This window comes from Drosophila teissieri, chromosome 2L (assembly GCF_016746235.2).
Source record: "Drosophila teissieri strain GT53w chromosome 2L, Prin_Dtei_1.1, whole genome shotgun sequence".
Taxonomy (NCBI): domain Eukaryota; kingdom Metazoa; phylum Arthropoda; class Insecta; order Diptera; family Drosophilidae; genus Drosophila; species Drosophila teissieri.
In genome coordinates this window covers 5,383,937-5,397,999 of record NC_053029.1, presented here as the reverse complement: position 1 = coordinate 5,397,999, position 14,063 = coordinate 5,383,937, and the positions used below count along the sequence as shown (strand labels likewise).

Here is a 14,063-nt window from a genome sequence, read left to right as displayed (position 1 = left end):
ATAGTGGCCATAGTGGATATATAGTGAGTGAGCTAGTGGGTGCCAATAAAAACGCATTTGCAGTGCGATATTATCGCACTAGTTGGATCCATGAGTAATGGTCTCACGCATCTGACGAATGATTCGCAGATCTTGCCCCACTACAAATCCAATTTTTTAGGGGCCATTTCGGGTTTAAGTTGCGATTGCGCTCGCGATTATTGCGCTTTAAAATTTGGGTTTGATTTGGTTTGTTGTTTATGTCTCTGTCTTTGGGCACTTTTATTTGCTCATTTAATTTCTGAATTTCTGAAATTACTCAATTAGTTTAATTAGCAGCTGGCTACGAATGCCCCTCAATGTCTATCCATGAAATGGATCGCGGATATTTCTAAGCCGCGCACTTGGAAAAAAGAATGCTGCTATCTAGTGGTAGATTTAGAAATAAAGTAAGAAATATAAAACGAAATTCTTGAGATGTTACATAACTGGTTGATTAATACAAAGATAAACTAATTTGTTGCTTAAACCATTTGTTTGCTTTTAATTAGTTAGTCAACTATTCGGGCTTCCCAAACATTTTATTAAGGTGTAAAGCGCTTTTACCTTGATTGATTTTTGCGTTAAATGTAATAAATGAAGCTGGGGCTGTGGCTCGTCACCCAGTCTTTCGCCGAATATAGTTGGGCCACTCATCTGCATCTAGACGACGTCAAAGTCAAAGGCGACTTTGGCGTCGGTCATTTGTCAAAATCATTAATGCAATTACGCGACCAGACTGCGACTGAGAATGCGAATGCGAATGCGAATGAGATTGAGTTTGAGACAGCTACTGCCAATGCCAGTGCCACTGAGGGCTGTCTTCTGGCCTGCTAATTATTTTGAATTATTCAATTTCATGTCTCAATTTAAAGTCTCCGAGGCAATTAGGAATAGTCGCTGCGAGTGTTCCATCTCGGTTCCCTTATCGCTTTTAGTTTTTTCTTCCCTGCCATTGAGTGCCACTTTGATGAGTGTCCAATTCGAGGGCGATGATATTGCTGCGGTGGCTGTCGAGGATTGGGATTGGGATTGGAATTGGGGTCTACAAATGCAAATGAGTGTACTACGAGTATGTGTGTGTGTAGGCGAACAAAATAAAACCATTTAAATAATTGAAAATCGAACAAATCGCGCTGCTGGCAGCAGAAAAACACAACTGAATAGGATACCATGATGAATAATAAGGAAAATGGAGATAGAAACGCATGCAAATTTTAGAAAAAGCCAATGTGGGCGGCGAACTCTAAACAAAATGCTATCCAACAACTGAATTCAACTAAAACGCATTTGCCGGTGTGTATGCTAATTTATACATCTGCATTTGATGTGTGGCCGTGAGAGAGTTTTTGGTTAAAAACCTGCAGGATAACACAACGAAATAAATAAATCAGACCTAAAAATGCTGAAATGGAGTAAGCACCGAAAATAAACTAAAGATGTTCCAAAATTGATAGTTCTATGGCAGTATTTTATTTTGGTTTTACTTATTTTGGTGGAGTTTTATTAAAATAAACCCCCATTTCCACAATCTTTTGGTGTATTTAAAGGAAAATCTCCCATGTGCTTTTCACACATCCAATCACGACTCACGGGTCGGCTCTAAAAATGGTTTTAGTCGACTAGAAAACATAGATACACATAGATATTTAAACACATACGACTGGGTGTTTGGGGCGCAAATGCGTGTTAGATTGTTGATGTGCAAAATCTAATTAATTATTTCATTAAAATTGGCATTTTATTGACATTCTAATTTGGATTTTTAGAAATATTTCGTCCTGGAACGTGGGCATACTCACACACATACACACAGCTACTAGTGCAGCCATTTACCCTATGTACAGATTGTATATATGTATGTATATGGTGGCCTAACTCCCCCGCAATCATCGTGTGGCGTCGGCTTGGTCAACGTGGCGGATGAGCGATTTTAATTGGTTTTTAACTAATTTGCTTGCATTGAGTTAGGTCCTTTCCCACAGCTCCATACAAATTTCGGTAGAACTAGGCTTTTGAAACGATCTCCTAAAATAGGTTGTGCAAAATTTGCATTGTTGACACCGTTTATAATTTGGCGCCGTAATATAATGGACATTGTATGCATATTTCTTTTTTGCACTAAACATGAAAACCTATTTTTTAATAGAAGCTTTTGTTTTATTTAATCTGTAAACTTTTTAAAAAACTACACAACAATTCGAAGCACTCGCAATCGAAACCAATTTGACTCCATTTCCTGATTTGATGTTCATGCGTTTATTTTGTTTATGGCCTTCCCATCACACTCCCTTTATAAGGCCGAACGCCCCACAATATGAACTTATAAACGACATAAACATAACTGTAAAAATAATGAGAGAAACAACAAGGAAGAACGTCACACACACACACTTGGCAGCTACTTGTACCTCGGACTTTGTGTACATTCAATGATTCTCCCACTGACAGCTCAAATGCAAATCGTAAAAATAACAATCATCATCATAACGCGCCTCCATTTCCATTTCCTTTCCTTCCGTCGCCGAATCCTAGTTATAAAGGATGGATGGATAGATGGGGTATACGTGGCAGGAAAATCGGGGGTTGTACGACGGAGTGGCGGTGGCGGTGGGGGTAAAATATTTACCAAGGAACTTAGTTCACTTGCCGAGGCAAAGTATCAGTTTACCGAAAAATAACAAGCACAATTTATCCATACTAAATGTACCCTGTGATTTTGGGCTTTTTGGTTCAAAAAATTTGTAATATCTTTCAAAATCGTTTGATTTTCGAACTAAATATTTTGTTCTTGCTATTTTTAACTACTTAAAAATATATCCTTTGCCCGTCGTCGCAAAGTATTCTCTCGATTGCATATACCCTGCGGGCAAAAGTGCTCGGGGTGTTCAAATAGTTAGTACAAATTTGATTGTGTCCATGGCCAACAGCAGTTGTTGCCGCCATTTCCGCAGTTCGAGATACGAACCCCAACTCTTTTTGCATACGCGTGTTTGTACAGCCATATAAATATCGTATGTGGATCGTTATATATGTACATATATATCCTAGTTGGGTGTGTTTGTGTGTGTATATGCATACACATGCCGGCGATATCTGTGTGTTTGCAGATGATTGTGTGTTATTTAGTAATTCGTTTTTTATTTACCATTATCATTTACATTTATTTGTTATTATGTTACGCTCAACTCCAGCCCCCAGGATATTCTTCCTTTCAATTACACACCCACACACAGCCACACACACTCACACTCACACCCCAACACACACACACAACCACTCACGAATGGCTTTTGGCCTTTTTCGACTGCCAAAATGTACTGTGTTTTGTTTAACGCAAATTTCTGAAATGTTTTTGTTTTTAGGCAGTTGCCGTTTGAAAGTTGGACATTTGATGTGTGGCATGCTGAATGCAATTGCGTCCTGCACACACACACACACACTCTAAAACTTACACACTTACACACATCCTGCTGATTACATGTGAAAAGCGTATTTGGTGCTGCCTTTTTGCGCCCCGCGCCATTCATTTACATATTTTTCGGTTACCAAGCCGGAAACTATCTGTTGTTTTATTTTGTTGTGTCTTGGCCGGGTTAGTTATTGTATTGTCTGGTATGGCAGCTGTCCCCGCCCCCGCACCCGCCCCCAACCCCTCGGATTTATGCGATGTGCGAGGCAAAGCGAATGTTTGTTCAATAAACGAAATAATTGCCAGCAAATGTGTTGTGATGAAATTGTTTTGGGTTACTTCATAAATTAGCGCAAACAAATGCACGCAGCTCAGCGAAGCGCAAAGCAAGAACTCACAGGGTTTCGATTTCGGGGTTAAAGGTAGATATTTGGTATTTTGGTATAGGGTACACACAGGTTAGGACTTTCCAATTTCCAAAACATTTGCTTATAAGACAGAGACCTGTAAAAATGCCACAACTATGTAGCTAAATCAATTAACTCAGCATTCACTCATTGCACAAATAACCCATACCAAGTAGCCTACTAAATTGTTTCAAATAAAATACTTACCTGCATTGCCGACCAGCCTCCTTCGATTGTCTTAGTCACGGCCAGAAGTGATGGTCATAATCGAGTTTAAAATGCCCCATCATTAATCAAACAGCGATGTGAGTCAGTGCGGCGAATGCAGTGAATAAGTACCAGTGAGTGAGTACCCAGGGAAATTGTGAACATGATTTTCGAGCGGAATTCCACATGTACCATGAATAATTACCAACAACCTGCAACTGCAGGCGCCAATTGCGGTGGAAGAATTTGTGAGAAGTTGATGGTAATGGGATTGAGGGGATACGGAGTTCCGCCTCTCGAATTATACGATCGCCAAGATGTAGTCCGCATCCGAATCTTCCATGGCGATCGTAATCCAAGACCCAGAGATGAATGCGTTTATAAATATTTTGATGGCGGTACATCGATCAGGTTGCTTCGCCTTATAGCGAGGGGAGATCGGTGAGATCGGAGAACGGCAGCTCAGTGAAGATGGATGGATTGTTGGTGGTTACCTAATGATCTAATGATCTTGTACAATTACTTCGGGGGTGCACTTAGAAAATGCCTGTAATATTTGGGAATTATATAAAATGCAGTTGGCGTTTAAAAGTAATTGACATTTGTTTGGGCACTTCAAATTTATTCCTTCTTTGAAAAAGTGTATGAAATACGATACAACTTTTTAAAACTGAGATCTTCTAATATTGGTTTTCCCAAGTGTAAGTCAAAGATCTTTCGTGTGGCGGGCAACGTTGGCTCCATTGTTTTGTGGCTTGTAAACGGTTAAATTAAATTGATTTGCGTCTAATGCCCCCGACAAGTGGCCCGCTCTCGGTGGTTCAGTGGTTCAGTGGCTCGGTGGTTCAGTGGGTTGGAGGGTACGCTGGTGTAATTAATGGTTTCATTAGACCAACCGCGGATCCAGCGGCAATCTGGCAGTCCGGCAGTCCCGGTCCCGCTGCTTATGTATGAATAATTGGTAATAATATTTAATGATTGGCCCACCTGCCCGAGCAATTGTATTTGAACTTCAACCATTCGAAGACTAATCTTAATTTTTCTTTTTTTTTCTTTTCTCTTTCTTGCCCTGCAGCATTTAGCTCCGTCCATGGGCGCCGCGGCAAATAGAGTCCGGTGAAAATGGACAAAGGCCGCGCGAGGCTGCCGCCGAATTAGCAGAGAAGCCGGAAAATCCGCACACTCACACATCCGCACGGGCAGTGCAAATATTTGCCAGGCCCCCCCAAAAAAAAAAGAAAAAATATATTCAAAAAAAAAAAAGGAGAGCACACACAGAAACATAACAAAGGCGCTGAGAAGGGGAAGCATTTGTGCGACAATAGCGAAGGAATTAGCCACAAAAGAAGGAGCAGCCGGGTCCATTAAGATAGCCAAAACCATCAGATCCCATCCCAGCTAGACGAGGTCCACTTAAATGACCGAATCCACACAGCTGCAGACGGCGGAGAACAACAACGCGGGCGTGGTCAAAATGGAGCCCCCGCCGCCGGCGACCTCCTCCGTTTCCGTATCCGCCGCCGCTGCCGCCCACGCCCTCTCCTCCCTCTCCTCGCTCACGATGGCCGCCACCGGATCCGCCCTATCGCCGGCCACGCCCCCGCCCTCCCTAAACCTCTCACATCAACAGCAGCAACAGCAGCAGCAGCAGCAGCACTACGCCCTCAAGTGGAACGACTTCCAGAGCTCGATCCTCAGCTCCTTCCGTCACCTGCGCGACGAGGAGGACTTCGTCGACGTGACGCTGGCCTGCGACGAGCGCTCCTTCACCGCCCACAAGGTCGTCCTGAGCGCCTGCAGCCCCTACTTCCGCCGGCTGCTCAAGGCCAATCCCTGCGAGCACCCGATAGTCATCCTGCGCGACGTGCGCTGCGATGACGTCGAGAATCTGCTGAGGTGAGTTCAAGTCCAGATAGAAATAGCCATATGTTTGTGCTCTGACTTAAGCCAGTTAAGACAACTATTGTGTGATAATAACAACCTCTTTTGCAGCTTTATGTACAATGGCGAGGTGAATGTGAGCCACGAACAGTTGCCCGACTTCCTGAAGACAGCGCACCTGCTGCAGATTCGCGGCCTGGCGGATGTCAATGGTGGTTATCCCTACTCCAAGGCCTTGTCCGCCGCCCTCAGTCACAACAGCAGCAGCAACAACAACAATAATAACAACAACAGCAAGAGCAGCAGCAACAGCCTGAGCAACAATAATAACAACAACAACAACAATAATGCCGAGAGCAGTAATCACAACAAGATAAGCAGCTATTTACCGCCCAATCAAACGAGCGCCACGTGCAACAACAGCAATAACAACAACCACGGCAGCAGCAACAACAGCAGCAGCAGCAGCAACAACAACAGCAACATCATCAGCGGATCCCTGAACAGCAGCCTGAACTCACCGTTCAGCGCGCCACAGATACCGCCACCAGTGACCGCCTCGAGTGCAGCGGCAGCAGCAGCAGCGGCCGCATCACTGACCGCCGCCGTGGCCGCAGCAGCAGTGGCAGCCACAGCGGCAAGTGCCGGCAGCAGCAGCAGCGCCAGCGGCCAGACGAGCGGAACGCCCGCCATCCAGGAGCTGAAGGCATCGTCGGCAGCGTCGCCCGTAAGAAACCCGAATCCGATCCCGAACCCCAATCCCAGCAAAGTAAAGTGTGCAGTTCCACGAAATGCCAGCACTCGACTTAGTTGATCTCATCCAGACTCTCACTAACATCGGGGCATTTTTACCCTCCCATTTCTACTTGCAGGCCAGCAGCAGCAACCACTGGGACATGGGCGAGATGGAGGGCAGCAGGAAGAGCCACCTGACGCCGCCGCCACAGAAGCGCATCAAGAGCGCCGACCTCTTCCGCGCCCAGCATGGCATCAGTCCCGAGCGACTGCTGCTGGATCGCGAGTTCCCCGTCGCCGGACAGCATCCTCTCACACGGAACCGCAGCGGTCGGGATACGTCCAAGGATCGGGAGCGCAACATGGAGCTGAGGGAATCGCTGCTGGGCCAGGCCTTGGAGAACAGCAACGGACAGCAGGCCAATCCGGTGGGTGGCTATTGCTAGTTTTTGTGTATTATGTATTATTCCATTAAGAAGAAAGAGTACTTAAAAGTGTAGCATAGTTTTTGGCGTTGCATTGATTTCAGGTTGAAGAGATCAACTTTTGATCAATGTTTGTTCTAAATAATAAGTAATACATTATATATTATTGTTTCCCTCCCTTGTAGAAACACGAACTCGGCCAGAGCGCCGGTGAGGATTCGAACAGCAGCGACACGGAGCCCTCGGATCGAGGCGATGGTCAGCACGATGGCACCCTCGACGGGATTGACAATCAGCGCTCGCACTCGTTCCCCAATGCATTCCTTGGCCTCCAGGGCATTCCAGGACTCCTGCCAGGACCCTCTGGCATCAACAGCGACTTCGGTAAGTCGAGTTTTCCTTTGCAATATCCTCGATTATATCGAAACTATTTCGATTACGAGCTTGTCATTCGTTTACACTTTATTGTACGGAACCAAAATTGAACATTTGCCTCTTGTGTATGATTTACAAATCGATTGGAAAGCGAGTGTTTATGAAACCAAACAATTATATATATGATTTGCATTTTGCCAGACATGTTTTGCATTGTAACTAACGGTCGATCTATCGATAAACAAATGGGAAGTATTTATTATAAAAGCAGCAACCAATTGGCAAACAAAAAAAGTGATATATTTAAGATGATTTAAGATTATAAATTAGTAATACAAATTTGAAGAGACGTTATCGATTTATCGAATATTTGCCTGTTCTATATGATTTATGAAGAAACAAGAAAACGGATATTTTGTATATGATTTGCATAATTTTAGAAATTGGTTACGATGTAACTAACTTTCAATTAACGATAAGCCGATAATGAGCATCCTAAGTATACGAAAATAATTGGAATAAAAAAAAAGGAAGGAAATTTAATTTCGAAAACTTATCGGTTTGTTGCACACCTATTGCATTTGATATTCATGTGTAAGACTATTATTAATAACATTTTAAGTCGTAGTATTAGCTTACCATCTAGGCAGTGAAACTCACAAATGAACCATTTCCCAGAATCAAATAACCTATAATAACCCCTATATCCCCATAACAAACGATGTTCGACTCGAGTAACGAGTTGACCAGCCCAAATGGGCGGCAATCATTAGGCCCATAACCAACTGTCGCTGGTCCAGAACCAGAACCAGAAGCTCAACTAGATTCCATGCCCAATCCCGTCCAGAGTGCCAAGAAATATGCGCGGAGCACGTGTCGCATTAGGCCAAGGATATGTGTAACTGTTGGCCAGGATATCAGGATATTCGGCGTGTGATTATAAACACATTCGCTTTCGGTTTCTGTTTCTGTTTCGGGGTGTGCGTAATGTCCGTTCGGCCATTCACGTATGTGCAAATGCTCTACATAATGGGGGACAAAAAATGATTATTGCCATTACCAAACACTATTGCTATCGACATAACTACGGCCATTGCTATTACGATTATTGTGATTATGATTACCATTCGATTGTGAAACGGAAGGATGCCGAGCCAAGGCTGCACTGACAGAAATTCACACACTTGTCGTTTCATATGATTTATTTCCCAGCCGTTTCCTCCTTTTACAAACACTTTTTTTATGCTTCGGCCAACACCCCCACCTTATTCTCAGTGTAGGAAAAAAGCGCTACAAATATGATTCGAGCAGATCCTTATTCCCGCCTCCTTTCGGGCTGTTTGTGCTCCTAAGCACATGACACGCACTTTGTCCGATGTCGCAAATGTCGCATTTAACGCGCATTAAAATGATAATGGTCCCGGCTTCAGGAGCAGACCGAATTCCATCCTTCGACCGATTCGGGGACACTCGATGTCCTGTTTCGATGTCGTTTAATATTCAGGGCACATAGATCATTGCAACAAATGTTGGCCAGCATTTGGTCAGCCAAGTTGGAGAAGAAGATGCCGGTGTGGCAAAGAGAAATCAAATTTAATAAAGCATAAACATTCAATAAGCTTCGGAACGGGCCAAAGTCATTTGAAATTCCGAGCAGTAACGGTACAAGGAGGCGGTCCTGCGACTTTTGGCCATTTCCAAATCCGAATCGAAAATATTAACGGCCCGAGCAAAAAGGATAAACTTTTGCGCAATGATAAAAATGATAAGTTTCTCTCTCCTTTTTTGTTTTTTTGCCTGCCTTCTGTTTTTCCTGCCATGTACGCCCACATTCACTCCACCACCCCGCTGCCCCCCGCAGAAAAAAAAGGGCGACACTCGAGACCATACATATTTAGATTTTATTTCGTTTTATTGCTTTTTTGTGCATTCGATTTATTCGCCGGGCATTGGCAATGGCCGAAAACGGACTTGGAAATTGCGCACATGTGTGCGCAAGGACTTCGAAGCTAAGTCCTGAGTCCTGCCCCGCATCCCCGATCCCCGATCCTGCCCTCGGTAATATGAGTTGGGTTTGCATTTTAATATATTTACTTGGACCCCGCTACTCCAGCACTCCGCCCCCACAAATGTCACACACTCGCAATCAGATGCGGGCCCCAAAAACTACAAAAGACGAACGAGAAAAGAGGAAAAAGTTTACTTTGCAAAAATCCATTGCAGAAACATTTATAAAGTGGCCCCGGCCTGGCCAAAAACCTAGCCCGAAATCGTCTTCGAGGAGCAGGAGCACAAAAAGGACCAGAATAACATGGGAGCCTCTGCACTGAGGAAAATGAGTCATACCTTTCGCTAAAGTATCAAATATTGCAAGTTTGCCACAGTTTAACTAGTATTATTCTGCAGTAAGCTTTGTAAAATATATTGTTGAAGCTCCAATGTGAGCTAGAATATATTTTATATATTTGAAAGAGTTTCGAGAATCCTTTGACCTAGAGAAGAAAAGAGTCTGATCGGTTTCTTTCTGTGTAGTGCACAGCAAAGTGTAGAAAAGAAGGCTGGCCCAAGAAAAGCTGGACTCTGGCTAGGAGGCGTCTTCGCTGTCGTTGCCGAGGACATTTTAAAATGAAAATGATATCGGGGAGACAAAAAAGAAAGCGGACAGCCAGCCAGGCGGCGGCTGCGGCCTCGTCAGGTGGGTGGTGATTCGGTGGGTGGTTCGGTGGGTGATTCGGTGGGTGGTTCGGTGGGTGGTTGCCTGATGGTGGCCCCAACATTGACAGCAAATAAATGGCAGCAAAGGGGTGTGTGTGTGTGACAGGCAGGACGAAAAGGAGGAGGTCTTACTTCAAATCAGCTAAATCTGAGAAAAAAGGAAGAAAGGATTCCATTCCTGGCAACGCGGAGCGTAGGTGCGAATGCTGCACTTGGCGCCGATGGCGTGGGCGAAGAAATGCAAACAAACAATGCGGCATGGAAAGAAAGAAATCATTGACATATGAGGCCAGTTGCTCATTTCTTGGCCAGACCCAAATGCAAAAGTTTCCGGAAGTCGTGGGGCGGACAGGGAGGCGGACAGGGGGGCGTGGCAGGGACGAATACAAACTTGGCCGGACCAACTGGCGCTGTCTGTCGCTGGCCATTTGGCCATTTGGCGTTTGGCATTCGGAAGCTAATGCGCAAAGTTTCTTTCGATTTGGTTCGCTTGGATTCTATTTGCCAGCTGCTCACAAATGCACTTCTTTCCTCTCTATCGTTCATCTTCTGACATTTCCTAGGACTGCAATGCCAAAGCAACCAAAAAAGGGAATTAAATATGGCCGGGAATGCATTTTCCAAATGATGAAATGATATGTAGTGTGGCTAGTGGAAGAATGCTTCATGGGATCTCATAAATAATGTATCCAGTATATATATCAAGTAAGGCAAGTGAAATCTTTAATCAGATCTATATGATTAGTGTTATTAGCTGCATCGCTTGTCTATTTAAATTTTTGTGCCAAATCTGCTGACTGAATGTGTATGCCAAGTAAAGGATTACAATCGTAGCCTCAGATAATTTACGCAGGTGTGTAGGTGTGTGGGTTTTTGGCCGTATAACTCGGCGATAGAGACATTTAATGACGTACGCTCCCAGGACCCCCACTCTTCCCCCCACTCTGCCTCCCACTCGTCCCCTTTTGAAGTCCTGGAACTGCGTGAAATGCGTAAAATTAGCAGCCGGCAGCAGAGGCGATAGGCATGCGAGAAACATTATTTCTCAGGTCAAACAAAACGCACCCATGTGGCTCACAAGTATGGGGTGGTGATCCGTGGTGCTCCGTGGTGCTCCGTGGTGTTCCATGGTTTTCCATGGTTTTTCGTGGTGTTTAGTTCGAAAGGTGCGTGCTGGCGGGCCAACTGCCTTATGTAAGTTCTGGCCGGCATTTGTTGGCGTGTTTGCATTTAATAAATTCGATTAACAACGGAATAAATACGCTTAAATGCGGAAAATAATGAAAACTAACGAAAAGCGTTTTGTTAGCCGTTGCCCTTTGTCGGCGTCGCTTGGGCGCCACCTTTCATTCCATCCGGCATTCAATCATTCCATTCAGTTATTCATTTTACGAGCTGTGTTATTATTGTAAATATGTGTGTGCTGCTTTTGCTTTTGCTGTTGCTGTAACAAATACAAATACATTACGTGAATAAACGCACCCATTATTTCATTTCATCAAGAACCATTAACGCCAACACGCCGCACACTTTCGTACTATACGAAACATCCTTAGCTGTAGATGTAGTTGTATGTAGTTGTGGTTGTAGTGGTGCGAGTATCTGCGGGGTCCCGCTTGTTACCGTTAACTCTCGCCGCGCCTAGTGTGGCCAGCTTTGCTTACGAGGCAACCGCCGCCCACTTTTTCTGCCCCCCTCCTCCAATCCCCTCCCACCAATCAAGCTGCTGCAAATGAGCGAAGGACATGAAAATGTTCAAGTAGATCCACACACTTACAATCGCACACACTCATACACTCACACACTCGCACATTGGGGGCCCGCAAAACTTTTGCCCGGATAATGAGTAAAATGATTGGAAATACATTTGCAGTGCGTGCGGCTGTCGCATGTATCCGTATCTTTGTATCTTTGTATCTTGTAGCTTGGCCAGCTTCAATCGTTCAATGTATCCTTGTCCAAGACATTGTTATGTCATCTCAAAGTTGCTGGCAGTGGGGATGTGGGGATGTGTGGGGCGAAGGTTGATGATTCCCACTCATGAAGCGGTACTTAAGCGGAGGAAATCCATTTCCTTAAGTTATGTGGTTGAGGAAAATTAATAAGGGGGATTTACAGAAACCTCTTTATGATAAAGTAATGGATATTTCATTTAATATACAATCCTTTTTTCTATGCTTCTATAGTTTAGAAATTAAATTGAAAACATTTAGCATGAAAACCTCAAAGGTTTTTGCACTTTCAGCTTGGATAAAAATCCAATAAATTGATGCAGCGCTGCAAATTCTGTGCGCAAAAGAATGCAATTTTTGGCAACTTCACTCTAAAAATGGTTGCAGATAATTTTCAACTATATATGCACTGATGGGTGTACATATATAGTTTGCAGCAAATGCCACGCCCCGTTTGCGAAACCGAACAAAACAAAAATGTTATCAAATTAATTTCAAAAACTCCATCTGCTGCACGTCACACTCAAGTGAGTGTTGCTGAATGGATGAGTGTGTGTGTGCGTCGTGTGTTGATGTATGCGTATATGTGTATGTGTTAGTTGAATAGACCCTGGCCTATACGAGTAGATATATGTACTCGTGTCTGCAGGACGGCTGCTGGGCAACAAAGTGGCAAAAGTGGCAAAAGTGCCAGAGCCGGAGACACTTTCGGTCCGACGGCCAGGAATTGGGGGATGGACCGAAAACGAAACCGAAACTAAAAACTTTTGAGTTAAATTCCCGCTCTAATGTTTATGTAGATGAGGGATTATGTCATTGTGCGCCCCACACACACGCACGCACCCACACACACACCCACCCACTTACACCCACACCCACTCACTCTCCCCTTCTGTTGAAGGAAAACCAAAACCAGAAACCCAGCAACGGACGGCATGGGACAGGTTTCCACACATACACTACACTCCATGGTGAGGGGCTCTTCTTTTTTCCACTGGAAAACCCATTGCAACACTTGAAAATTCTAATTTTCTGCTTAAACTTCAAATGAAATTGTTTTGCACGCACACTCACACACAAACACACACACAGACTGACAGTTTGGAAATAGATGCGAAAAATGGAAATGAAAAACCATTATTATTATGTACATATGTATGTAGAAATCGCTCTACAGCTCTACAGCTCTATCCATCTCGTTCTCGGGCACAACAATGGGTGGTGGGTGGTGGGTGGTTAGGTGGCACAAGTGGACAAGTGTTTGCCATAGGAAATACATTAAATTTAAACAAAATTCCCTCTTCTACTTGAGCTTAACTCACACAGACACACAAGTACCGGGGCCCCAAATGCAAAAGTTTTGCTCAAAACTATTTCGTTTTTGGGCAGGGTTGAATTTTGGGTTACCAATCCAAGAATCCAAAACGGGTTGAGTGTGCGGCCCTTTTTGCCACGTTGTATTTTAAATTCAAGTGGTCGTATGTAGCAACAAAGCATCCTTCTGCTGCCCACACAACCCAACCCCAACGCCAACCCCAACCCAACGCCAAACCCCAACCCAACCAAATCCATATCCACATCCACATCCACCATCAGCTTCCACCTTCACAATTGTATGCTTAAGGATTTCGTTTACTGAATCCGCATACGAATCCGAATCCGAGTCCGTTTCAAATGCGAATTTATTTCCAACGAAAATATTACTAAAGTCAAAGACATAGCGCCGCATACCCCGCACCACCACCTTGTGCCACCTTGGTAAAAAGGTCATTTTTGGGCATAGAATTTACATAAATCCATATGGATGCCGTCCATATCCATGTGTGTGTGCGGTGTGTGTGTGTGTGCGAGTCTCGAGTTCAGTTCAGTTCCGCAGCCGAGTCCATTTGAAGTCCTTTTGGCCTTCTTCGGTCCTTCGGCTTCTCTTCGTGCGGCG

The 14,063-nt window shown here is 44.3% G+C and overlaps 1 protein-coding gene across 2 annotated transcripts in view; it reads left to right on the top strand.

Moving 5' to 3' along the window:
- The window catches only part of LOC122626224 (protein abrupt), a 45,932-nt gene that overhangs the window by 15,744 nt on the left and 16,125 nt on the right, over positions 1–14,063 (top strand). Inside the window, exons 3-6 of one of the 2 annotated variants that reach the window (XM_043806398.1) lie at positions 5,120–5,940; positions 6,037–6,652; positions 6,798–7,088; positions 7,271–7,469. In XM_043806398.1, the coding sequence (XP_043662333.1) occupies positions 5,462–5,940; positions 6,037–6,652; positions 6,798–7,088; positions 7,271–7,469 (1,585 nt within the window). In that variant the 5' untranslated portion in view covers positions 5,120–5,461. Of the gene's footprint in view, positions 1–5,119; positions 5,941–6,036; positions 6,695–6,797; positions 7,089–7,270; positions 7,470–14,063 lie in introns of both variants that reach the window. The other variant, XM_043806397.1, reaches the window with a different exon arrangement.